We start from the raw sequence: 12920 nt of genomic DNA on the forward strand, positions 1-12920 counted from the left end.
GAGTATAGGAGATGATTAAACCTCTAGTGGTCTGTACTGTGGAGTATAGGAGATGATTAAACCTCTAGTGGACTGTACTGTGGAGTATAGGAGATGATTAAACCTCTAGTGGACTGTACTGTGGAGTATAGGAGATGATTAAACCTCTAGTGGTCTGTACTGTGGAGTATAGGAGATGATTAAACCTCTAGTGGACTGTACTGTGGAGTATAGGAGATGATTAAACCTCTAGTGGTCTGTACTGTGGAGTATAGGAGATGATTAAACCTCTAGTGGTCTGTACTGTGGAGTATAGGAGATGATTAAACCTCTAGTGGTCTGTACTGTGGAGTATAGGAGATGATTAAACCTCTAGTGGACTGGTCTGTGGAGTATAGGAGATGATTAAACCTCTAGTGGACTGTACTGTGGAGTATAGGAGATGATTAAACCTCTAGTGGTCTGTACTGTGGAGTATAGGAGATGATTAAACCTCTAGTGGTCTGTACTGTGGAGTATAGGAGATGATTAAACCTCTAGTGGTCTGTACTGTGGAGTATAGGAGATGATTAAACCTCTAGTGGACTGTACTGTGGAGTATAGGAGATGATTAAACCTCTAGTGGTCTGTACTGTGGAGTATAGGAGATGATTCAACCTCTAGTGGTCTGTACTGTGGAGTATAGGAGATGATTAAACCTCTAGTGGTCTGTACTGTGGAGTATAGGAGATGATTAAACCTCTAGTGGTCTGTACTGTGGAGTATAGGAGATGATTAAACCTCTAGTGGTCTGTACTGTGGAGTATAGGAGATGATTAAACCTCTAGTGGTCTGTACTGTGGAGTATAGGAGATGATTAAACCTCTAGTGGACTGTACTGTGGAGTATAGGAGATGATTAAACCTCTAGTGGACTGTACTGTAGAGTATAGGAGATGATTAAACCTCTAGTGGTCTGTACTGTGGAGTATAGGAGATGATTAAACCTCTAGTGGTCTGTACTGTGGAGTATAGGAGATGATTAAACCTCTAGTGGTCTGTACTGTGGAGTATAGGAGATGATTAAACCTCTAGTGGTCTGTACTGTGGAGTATAGGAGATGATTAAAACCTCTAGTGGTCTGTACTGGGGAGTATAGGAGATGATTAAACCTCTAGTGGTCTGTACTGTGGAGTATAGGAGATGATTAAACCTCTAGTGGTCTGTACTGTGGAGTATAGGAGATGATTAAACCTCTAGTGGTCTGTACTGTGGAGTATAGGAGATGATTAAACCTCTAGTGGACTGTACTGTGGACTATAGGAGATGATTAAACCTCTAGTGGTCTGTACTGTGGAGTATAGGAGATGATTAAACCTCTAGTGGTCTGTACTGTGGAGTATAGGAGATGATTAAACCTCTAGTGGACTGTACTGTGGAGTATAGGAGATGATTAAACCTCTAGTGGACTGTACTGTGGAGTATAGGAGATGATTAAACCTCTAGTGGACTGTACTGTGGAGTATAGGAGATGATTAAACCTCTAGTGGTCTGTACTGTTGAGTATAGGAGATGATTAAACCTCTAGTGGTCTGTACTGTGGAATATAGGAGATGATTAAACCTCTAGTGGTCTGTACTGTGGAGTATAGGAGATGATTAAACCTCTAGTGGACTGTACTGTGGAGTATAGGAGATGATTAAAACTCTAGTGGTCTGTACTGTTGAGTATAGGAGATGATTAAACCTCTAGTGGTCTGTACTGTGGAGTATAGGAGATGATTAAACCTCTAGTGGACTGTACTGTGGAGTATAGGAGATGATTAAACCTCTAGTGGACTGTACTGTGGAGTATAGGAGATGATTAAACCTCTAGTGGACTGTACTGTGGAGTATAGGAGATGATTAAACCTCTAGTGGTCTGTACTGTGGAGTATAGGAGATGATTAAACCTCTAGTGGACTGTACTGTTGAGTATAGGAGATGATTAAACCTCTAGTGGTCTGTACTGTGGAGTATAGGAGATGATTAAACCTCTAGTGGTCTGTACTGTGGAGTATAGGAGATGATTAAACCTCTAGTGGTCTGTACTGTGGAGTATAGGAGATGATTAAACCTCTAGTGGTCTGTACTGTGGAGTATAGGAGATGATTAAACCTCTAGTGGTCTGTACTGTGGAGTATAGGAGATGATTAAACCTCTAGTGGTCTGTACTGTGGAGTATAGGAGATGATTAAACCTCTAGTGGACTGTACTGTGGAGTATAGGAGATGATTAAACCTCTAGTGGTCTGTACTGTTGAGTATAGGAGATGATTAAACCTCTAGTGGTCTGTACTGTTGAGTATAGGAGATGATTAAACCTCTAGTGGTCTGTACTGTGGAGTATAGGAGATGATTAAACCTCTAGTGGTCTGTACTGTGGAGTATAGGAGATGATTAAACCTCTAGTGGTCTGTACTGTGGAGTATAGGAGATGATTAAACCTCTAGTGGACTGTACTGTGGAGTATAGGAGATGATTAAACCTCTAGTGGACTGTACTGTGGAGTATAGGAGATGATTAAACCTCTAGTGGTCTGTACTGTGGAGTATAGGAGATGATTAAACCTCTAGTGGTCTGTACTGTGGAGTATAGGAGATGATTAAACCTCTAGTGGTCTGTACTGTGGAGTATAGGAGATGATTAAACCTCTAGTGGTCTGTACTGTTGAGTATAGGAGATGATTAAACCTCTAGTGTTCTGTACTGTGGAGTATAGGAGAGAGTATGATTAAACCTCTAGTTGAAAAGCCACGCTTTCAACAGGCCCTGAATGAGTCCCAAATGGTACCCTATTCCCTATAATATAGTGTACACCCTATGGGCCCCGGCCAAAAGTAGTGTACTAGATAGGGAATAGGGTGCCATTTGGGACGCATTTCTGTTAGTGTGAACTGGACCCCTCTCTCGTTAGCCTTGGCTGTGGAATACATTTATTTACTTAATGCCTATTTTTCTCCCGTCTTATTGATCAACTGACAACGTTAATATTTTTCATTAACAGTGGAATTGATCGCCTTCCCCAGCCCACCTATCCATTATAGACCATGGGGCAATTCCATGTTAACGGATTTACGCTGAGACTCCCGATTTTTCACTTAGAATATATGCCAAACATAAACCATTGATTTCAAAGTTTAACAAACCATACAACTCTATGCACAAGGACTAACTTTAAATCATTTACACAGTAAAATGTTTTTTTTATGAACATTTACTGGGAAAGCTGTGCAGATGCAAAGTTTGGTAACAGATTTACGCTAACACTTAGCACCCAGTGGTGCTGTGAGACTAAACCACCGCTAACACTTAGCACCCAGTGGTGCAGTGAGACTAAACCACCGCTAACACTTAGCACCCAGTGGTGCTGTGAGACTAAACCACCGCTAACACTTAGCACCCAGTGGTGCTAGCTTCCCTGTGGCTCAGTTGGTAGAGCATGGTGTTTACAACGCCAGCATGGTGTGTGCAACGCCAGGGTTGTGGGTTCGATTCCCACGGGGGGCCAGTTCAACAACAAAAAAAAGGCATGAAATGTATGCATTCACTACTGTAAGTCGCTCTGGATAAGAGCATCTGCTAAATGACTAAAATGTAAAATGTGCTGTGAGACTAAATACACTAGCTGAAACCAGCTCCGAATGTAATGGCTGTGATGGGAGAAACCTGAGGATGGATCAACAACATTGTAGTTACTGCACAATACTAACCTAATTGACAGAGTGAAAAGAAGGAAGCCTGTACGGAATAAAAAATATTCCAAAACATACATCTTGTTTGCACGAAAGTATAACTGCAAAAAAAGTAACTTTATGTCCTGAATACAAAGCGTTATGTTTGGGGCAAATCTAATACAACACATTACTGAGTACCACTCTTGATATTTTCCAGCATGATGGTGACTGCATCATGTTATGGGTATGTTTGTCATTGACAAGGACTAGGGAGTGTGTTAGGATAAAAAGAAACGAAGTAGAGCTAAGCACAGGTAAAATCTGAGAGGAAAACCTGGTTGTCTGCTTTCCAACAGACAATGGGAGTGAAATTCACCTTTTCAGCTGGACAATAACCTTAAACAGAAGGCCAAATATACACTGGAGTTGCTTACCAAAACGACGTTGAATGTTCTTGAGTGGCCTAGTTACAGTTTTGACCTAAACTGGGTTTTTCTCGCTCAACAGTTTCCCATGTGTATGGTCAAGAATGGTCCACCACCCAAAGGACATCTAGCCAACTTGACACAACTGTGAGAAACATTGGAGTCAACATGGACCAGCATCCCTGTGGAACGCTTTCGATATCTTGTAGAGTCCATACCCCGATGAATTGAGGCTGTTCTGATGGGGAAAAGGAGGGGAGGGGAAACTCTCAATGTTAGGAAGGTGTTCCTAATGTTTGGTATATACAGTGCCTTCAGAAAGTATTCATACCCCCTGACTTATTCCACATTTTGTTGTTACAGCCTGAATTCAAACTTTTTATTTTAACGTTTTTTTTTTTAGTTTTTTTTTTAGTTAGTTGATTAGCATCAGTCCTAAACCAAACAAAATGCTTGAAAAGTCAAGGGGTGTGAATACTTTCTGAAGGTACTGTATATATTGTTTATCAGCATGTATTCCAGTTAGTTAATTAGCCTAGCATCGGTCCGGAACCAGTTAGTTAATTAGCCTAGCATCGGTCCGGAACCAGTTAGTTAATTAGCCTAGCATCGGTCCGGAACCAGTTAGTTAATTAGCCTAGCATCGGTCCGGAACCAGTTAGTTAATTAGCCTAGCATCGGTCCGGAACCAGTTAGTTAATTAGCCTAGCATCGGTCCGGAACCAGTTAGTTAATTAGCCTAGCATCGGTCCGGAACCAGTTAGTTCATTAGCCTAGCATCGGTCCGGAACCAGTTAGTTTATTAGCCTAGCATCGGTCCGGAACCAGTTAGTTAATTAGCCTAGCATCGGTCCGGAACCAGTTAGTTAATTAGCCTAGCATCGGTCCGGAACCAGTTAGTTAATTAGCCTAGCATCGGTCCGGAACCAGTTAGTTAATTAGCCTAGCATCGGTCCGGAACCAGTTAGTTAATTAGCCTAGCATCGGTCCGGAACCAGTTAGTTAATTAGCCTAGCATCGGTCCGGAACCAGTTAGTTAATTAGCCTAGCATCGGTCCGGAACCAGTTAATTAGCCTAGCATCGGTCCGGAACCAGTTAGTTAATTAGCCTAGCATCTCGGTCCAGAACCAGTTAATTAGCCTAACGTCGGTCCAGGTTTCTGAAGTCAACTGGCAGTTTTCTTACCCCACTTTCTTCTTAATGACATGCCTCTGGGGAGAACAGACACTTAATATAGCCCAATGTTTCCCTCTGTTTACCTGGACTCTCTCTCTCCAATCCGACCATCCATACTTTTAATTGTGGGATAAGTTGAAAGAGTGATGACAATGTGAAAAAGGAGGAAAGGAAAGTCTGAAGGGAGAATCTTCAGCCCCCACCGTTGCAGATGTTTATTCAGCAGTAGCTCGTTACTGTTGCCTCTCTCTGTCACGGTTGCTTTATTAATAAAGCAGACTTTATTTCCAGACTTAATGAAATATTCACAAGGTTCTGGGGCCAGAGCCTGCTTTCCCCTGCTCACACGGTGACTAAGTCTGGCTCCTCAGTGGGGGACTGGGTATTCAGTCATTTCCTCATTCATTCTGAGCCCTGGTGTGTGATATGTTAGTTTAAATTGCGCTGGCTGAATCTGGTTGTGTTGTCGCTGTCTTCAGCATGTTTACTCTGATCCTTGTATCATGTCTTGTACTGTATCTGTAGAAAGGATCGGTCCTGTATAGACAGTTTCTCTCTCTCTCTCTCTCACTCACACTCACTCACTCACTCACTCACTCACTCACTCACTCTCTCGCTCACCCCTCCAGCTCTGCTCCAGATTCTGGCAGCCTCTGAGGCGGGCCGAGACGTGGCCTATTTCACCTTTGGTGACAGCGCCCTGATGAAAGACGTCTACGACATGCACTACTTCCTCACACAGAGACACATCAGCGTCGGTAAGGCAAACGCCATCTCCCTCTCCACACTACCATGTCCCTAACCCTCACACAATTGGCATGTCAGTGGCGTTAAGACATATCTTCATCTCTATGTATAGGCTACTCCAATGGCTCTCTCTCTCTACCAGGGCTGTTCAATTCCAGTCCTAGATGGCAGAAACACTTCTGGTTTTTGTTTCTACCTGGAAGTTAGTTGCACTCACCTGGTGTCCCAGGTTTAGAAGGGGACGATGAAAAACCAGAAGTGTTTTGGTCCTCCAGGACCGACAATGAATAACCCTGCTCTATACTGTAATACTGAAATGGATTTGATTATTTAACACGCGTCCCCCTCTACTGTATTCCTCTGGCTCACACCAGATCTCCCTCTACCATATCTACTGTATTCCTCTGGCTCACACCAGATATACCTCTACCATATCTACTGTATTCCCCTGGCTCACACCAGATATACCTCTACCATATCTACTGTATTCCCCTGGCTCACACCAGATCTCCCTCTACCATATCTACTGTATTCCCCTGGCTCACACCAGATATACCTCTACCATATCTACTGTATTCCCCTGGCTCACACCAGATATACCTCTACCATATCTACTGTATTCCCCTGGCTCACACCAGATCTCCCTCTACCATATCTACTGTATTCCCCTGGCTCACACCAGATATCCCTCTACCATATCTACTGTATTCCCCTGGCTCACACCAGATCTCCCTCTACCATATCTACTGTATTCCCCTGGCTCACACCAGATCTCCCTCTACCATATCTACTGTATTCCCCTGGCTCACACCAGATCTCCCTCTACCATATCTACTGTATTCCCCTGGCTCACACCAGATCTCCCTCTACCATATCTACTGTATTCCCCTGGCTCACACCAGATCTCCCTCTACCATATCTACTGTATTCCCCTGGCTCACACCAGATATACCTCTACCATATCTACTGTATTCCTCTGGCTCACACCAGATCTGCCTCTACCATATCTACTGTATTCCCCTGGCTCACACCAGATCTCCCTCTACCATATCTACTGTATTCCCCTGGCTCACACCAGATCTGCCTCTACCATATCTACTGTATTCCTCTGGCTCACACCAGATATACCTCTACCATATCTACTGTATTCCTCTGGCTCACACCAGATCTCCCTCTACCATATCTACTGTATTCCCCTGGCTCACACCAGATCTCCCTCTACCATATCTACTGTATTCCCCTGGCTCACACCAGATCTGCCTCTACCATATCTACTGTATTCCCCTGGCTCACACCAGATCTCCCTCTACCATATCTACTGTATTCCCCTGGCTCACACCAGATCTGCCTCTACCATATCTACTGTATTCCCCTGGCTCACACCAGATCTCCCTCTACCATATCTACTGTATTCCCCTGGCTCACACCAGATCTCCCTCTACCATATCTACTGTATTCCCCTGGCTCACACCAGATATACCTCTACCATATCTACTGTATTCCCCTGGCTCACACCAGATCTCCCTCTACCATATCTACTGTATTCCCCTGGCTCACACCAGATCTCCCTCTACCATATCTACTGTATTCCCTCTGGCTCACACCAGATCTCCCTCTACCATATCTACTGTATTCCCCTGGCTCACACCAGATATACCTCTACCATATCTACTGTATTCCCCTGGCTCACACCAGATCTCCCTCTACCATATCTACTGTATTCCCCTGGCTCACACCAGATATACCTCTACCATATCTACGTGTATTCCCCTGGCTCACACCAGATCTCCCTCTACCATATCTACTGTATTCCCCTGGCTCACACCAGATATACCTCTACCATATCTACTGTATTCCCCTGGCTCACACCAGATCTCCCTCTACCATATCTACTGTATTCCTCTGGCTCACACCAGATCTCCCTCTACCATATCTACTGTATTCCCCTGGCTCACACCAGCATACTACCTGCTACCATGAGTGTTCTACACATACAACACTGAAATGTATGTAGTATTTTGCACATTTCAGAGGCATACACCTTACTGTATTGGTTATAGAATTATATTATTTTGGTAAACAATTAGTTTTATTAAATCACAAACTGTAAAATCAATAGGAATTGCAATAACATTTGTCAATATTTGCCCTCTGCTAGATTCTCTGCTGTGGTGGTTTGTTGAATGAATGATGTATCTGACATCGTCTCTGTCTCTGTCTCATAGGGGCTCTGTACAGTTTGCTGGGTCAGTACTACAGCTCAGTGTGTCAGGGCTGCTTCACACGCCGTCCTGACATCAGCCTCTACTCCTTCATCTACCAGGAGGTCAGCTCTGTCTCCCCCTAGACCAGAAACACACACGCAGGTCGTCTCCCCCTAGAAGATCGTAGACGCCACGTCACACAGGTCGGCTCCTCCTAGAAGACCGTAGACGCCCCCCCCACACACCCCCCTCCTTGGACACCAAACAAGCGCTGTGCCCCGCGAGAGATTCCAGTGGAAGTTTGTCTTGTCATTCTGCTACTGGTAGCTGATACACACATGGATAGAGTTTCGATGTGTTGAGATTTGTGATTTGGAATGGTAAAGCAAAGGCTGTCATCCATCTTGTGAGTGTGTCATGTTTCCTTGGTTTCCCCCCCCCCCCCCACACACACACACACACACACACACACACACACACACACACACACACACACATAAATCCAGACTAAATGAATCAGTTGTCAGAAATTCAGTTGATGGAAAGAATGAATAGAGACGTTCTTAGAGAGGATTTAAAAAAAAAAAAAGGTTTTTGATTTGCTCATAGGGAATGATCTTCAGTCCTTGGCTAGTTACTCTGTTCTGCACTGGAGAGAAGCTGACTATGTGGGGATGATCACTTAAAGTGTGTGCGTGATCATTTATTTTCTATTCAAATATTTCAGATTATCATGGCCTTAGCCGTGGGCTTCCATTAAGTGGATATATTACCATGGCCTTGGCCGTGGGCCTCCATTAAGTGGATATATTACCGTGGGCCTCCATTAAGGGGATATATTACCATGGTCCTTAGCCGTGGGCCTCCATTAAGGGGATATATTACCATGGTCCTTAGCCGTGGGCCTCCATTAAGGGGATATATTACCATGGTCCTTAGCCGTGGGCCTCCATTAAGGGGATATATTACCGTGGGCCTCCATTAAGGGGATATATTACCATGGCCTTAGCCGTGGGCCTCCATTAAGGGGATATATTACCATGGCCTTAGCCGTGGGCCTCCATTAAGGGGATATATTACCATGGTCCTTAGCCGTGGGCCTCCATTAAGGGGATATATTACCATGGCCTTAGCCGTGGGCCTCCATTAAGGGGATATATTACCATGGCCTTGGCCGTGGGCCTCCATTAAGTGGATATATTACCATGGTCCTTAGCCGTGGGCCTCCATTAAGGGGATATATTACCATGGTCCTTAGCCGTGGGCCTCCATTAAGGGGATATATTATCATGGCCTTAGCCGTGGGCCTCTATTAAGGGGATATATTACCATGGTCCTTAGCCGTGGGCCTCCATTAAGGGGATATATTACCATGGTCCTTAGCCATGGGCCTCCATTAAGGGGATATATTACCATGGTCCTTAGCCATGGGCCTCCATTAAGGGGATATATTACCATGGTCCTTAGCCGTGGGCCTCCATTAAGGGGATATATTACCATGGCCTTAGCCGTGGGCTTAAGTGGATATATTATTTGTATTTTTTGTGCCACATACAGGAAATAATGTGAACAAGTGTACTTAATGACACCCTGTCCAATAATATAATTAGATTTTCAACTCTAAGTAGGTAGTCTGACTGTAGGAAAAGTGATTTATTAAGATAATGCTGTATGCCTCAACATCTTAAAACATTGAAAAGTGAGAAATTGGTTTTGAATTGTTTTGTGTGATTATGGATTTTTTGGGGGATAATTAATAAAAAAAAATATGTAACTCGTTTTATACGAATATTGTTCTTATTTTTAGTTTGTAATATGATCCTAGGCACCAATATTGAATATAACATCTGCCTGCACTGTCTTTCATTATTATTCACAGAAACAATGGTGCAGGTTAAATTAAAACATACCTTTAACCTCAATGACTAATGGTGCAGGTTAAATTAAAACATACCTTTAACCTCAATGACTAATGGTGCAGGTTAAATTAAAACATACCTTTAACCTCAATGGCTAATGGTGCAGGTTAAATTAAAACATACCTTAACCTCAATGACTAATGGTGCAGGTTAAATTAAAACATACCTTAACCTCAATGACTAATGGTGCAGGTTAAATTAAAACATACCTTTAACCTCAATGACTAATGGTGCAGGTTAAATTAAAACATACCTTAACCTCAATGACTAATGGTGCAGGTTAATTAAAAACATACCTTAACCTCATTGACTAATGGTGCAGGTTAATTAAAAACATACCTTAACCTCAATGACTAATGGTGCAGGTTAAATTAAAACATACCTTTAACCTCAATGACTAATGGTGCAGGTTAAATTAAAACATACCTTAACCTCATTGACTAATGGTGCAGGTTAAATTAAAACATACCTTTAACCTCAATGACTAATGGTGCAGGTTAAATTAAAACATACCTTTAACCTCAATGACTAATGGTGCAGGTTAAATTAAAACATACCTTAACCTCAATGACTAATGGTGCAGGTTAATTAAAAACATACCTTAACCTCAATGACTAATGGTGCAGGTTGAATTAAAAACATACTTTAACCTCAATGACTAATGGTGCAGGTTGAATTAAAAACATACTTTAACCTCAATGGCTAATGGTGCAGGTTGAATTAAAAACATACTTTAACCACAATGACTAATGGTGCAGGTTAAATTAAAAAACATACCTTAACCTCAATGACTAATGGTGCAGGTTAAATTAAAACATACCTCAATGACTAATGGTGCAGGTTAAATTAAAAACATACCTTAACCTCAATGACTAATGGTGCAGGTTGAATTAAAAACATACATTAACCTCAATGACTAATGGTGCAGGTTAAATTAAAACACCTTTAACCTCAATGACTAATGGTGCAGGTTAAATTAAAAACATACCTTAACCTCAATGACTAATGGTGCAGGTTAAATTAAAACATACCTTAACCTCAATGACTAATGGTGCAGGTTGAATTAAAACATACCTTAACCTCAATGACTAATGGTGCAGGTTAAATTAAAAACATACCTTAACCTCAATGACTAATGGTGCAGGTTGAATTAAAACATACCTTTAACCTCAATGACTAACGGTGCAGGTTAAATTAAAAACATACTTTAACCTCAATGGCTAATGGTGCAGGTTGAATTAAAAACATACTTTAACCTCAATGACTAATGGTGCAGGTTAAACTAAAAAACATACCTTAACCTCAATGACTAATGGTGCAGGTTAAATTAAAACCGAACGTTACCGATCGGCTCGATTCAGTCTTATGTAGCAAAATTTGAAATTGTGTTTTTTACATTGGATAATAGTAGAGACTCAGAGTTAGAAAATGGTATATCATACACAACAGTTGAAGAACAATGGGAAAGTAATTCTGTATTGAAAGTTGATCAACTGTAACCCCACTTTTGAGAAAATTGTCCATAAATGTTTTGGTACACCTACTGGACACCTCTTCGTTGTCTACACCCATTCAGCATCGTTCAAACAATCTTAAGCCTTAGACCCACCCATCTCTTTAAGGATTCACATGTGAGGCCATGTGCTAAACAGAGTGACTATGGTAGTGTACTAAACAACTAAAGATTTCAAGATGTCTATCGACATGTCTGTAGACAGTTGTCGCAGTGAAATCATGAACATTCTATTGTCATCTGACATCAAAGTTATGAGAAAGTATAAACACAAAAATGACAGGCTGTTTGACATCAGTAGCCTGGTGGTCCAAAATAGCATAACAGATATTTTAACACCAATAAACCCATCTGTTTAAAACTGAATTTAGTAAATGTCAATCTAGGAAACCAGGCAACTAAAAGCAACTTTCTGAACAATGTTTTGGTTCGTTTCTAGCTTGTTAGCTAATGTTAAGTTAGCTGGCTATCCGGTTCAAATAATGACTATATCATAGCTGACAACGTCTTAACTGTAGCTAATCTTTATTCATTACTACAGGAAAATAAACTCACAACAAGTTCCTTATTTACAAGTTAATGGCGAGCTAATAACAGAAAATAGTTTATGGTTGTGAGTGACAAAATAAAAGCAGGGCATTCTACTGGAGAATGTTAGAAATTGGACACTGTCTCGTTGGCCTAACGCTATGTCCTAATTTCACTTTGGTGCAGGTCATGTTGTTGTTCACATTAGTCTCTAGTAAACACGCACTATATAAAATAATATCTACATTTATTTGTCATATGCACAGGATACAGAAGGTGTAAACGGTACAGTGAAATGGTTACTTGCATAGTGGAGTCTTTTGTTTAGACCTGTAGCTAGCTAGCTAAACAATGAACCATAATCCCAACTCATAACGTTACTACCATGCATGAATCTGCAGGTAGCTGAAGCTAACCAACTTGCTAGCTAGCTAACATTAGTCTATAACTAGCAATGCAAATGGCTTTCTGAGATGCAAATAATATTACTACAAAGATCATACACTTAACTTTAGCTAACGAGCCAGCCACCTGACATTAGCTAGCTAATGAAAACAACTTTCTGACAAAATTCGAAATGTATGATATCTGAAAATGTAGCTAGACTCTTACCTGTACACATGGATGAACTCTTCTTCTTCTCTGTCACGGTTGCCCTTAGTTTGATGATGTAATCCTGGAGACAGGTGTTTTATACAACAGCCTTCTGTGTGTTCTCATTTCGACTCCCTCCACAC

At 41.8% G+C, this 12920-nt stretch overlaps 1 protein-coding gene and 1 non-coding gene across 3 annotated transcripts in view; both read left to right on the forward strand.

Annotated features, from left to right (window-relative positions):
* LOC106589925 (poly(ADP-ribose) glycohydrolase) overlaps positions 1-10004 on the forward strand; it is a 109239-nt gene extending 99235 nt beyond the window's left edge. For both annotated transcript variants that reach the window (XM_014180372.3, XM_014180373.3), the window contains 2 exons: positions 5902-6030; positions 8245-10004. In XM_014180372.3, coding sequence (XP_014035847.1) covers positions 5902-6030; positions 8245-8366 — 251 coding nt within the window. In that variant the 3' untranslated portion in view covers positions 8367-10004. The remainder of the gene's footprint in view (positions 1-5901; positions 6031-8244) is intronic.
* Positions 3409-3503, forward strand: trnav-uac (transfer RNA valine (anticodon UAC)). Its single transcript has 2 exons — positions 3409-3447; positions 3468-3503. It is a non-coding gene; the product is annotated as a tRNA-Val (tRNA).
* Positions 10005-12920: the final 2916 nt, after the last annotated feature.

Source organism: Salmo salar, chromosome 28 (assembly GCF_965601325.2).
Source record: "Salmo salar chromosome 28, fSalSal1, whole genome shotgun sequence".
NCBI classification, from domain to species: domain Eukaryota; kingdom Metazoa; phylum Chordata; class Actinopteri; order Salmoniformes; family Salmonidae; genus Salmo; species Salmo salar.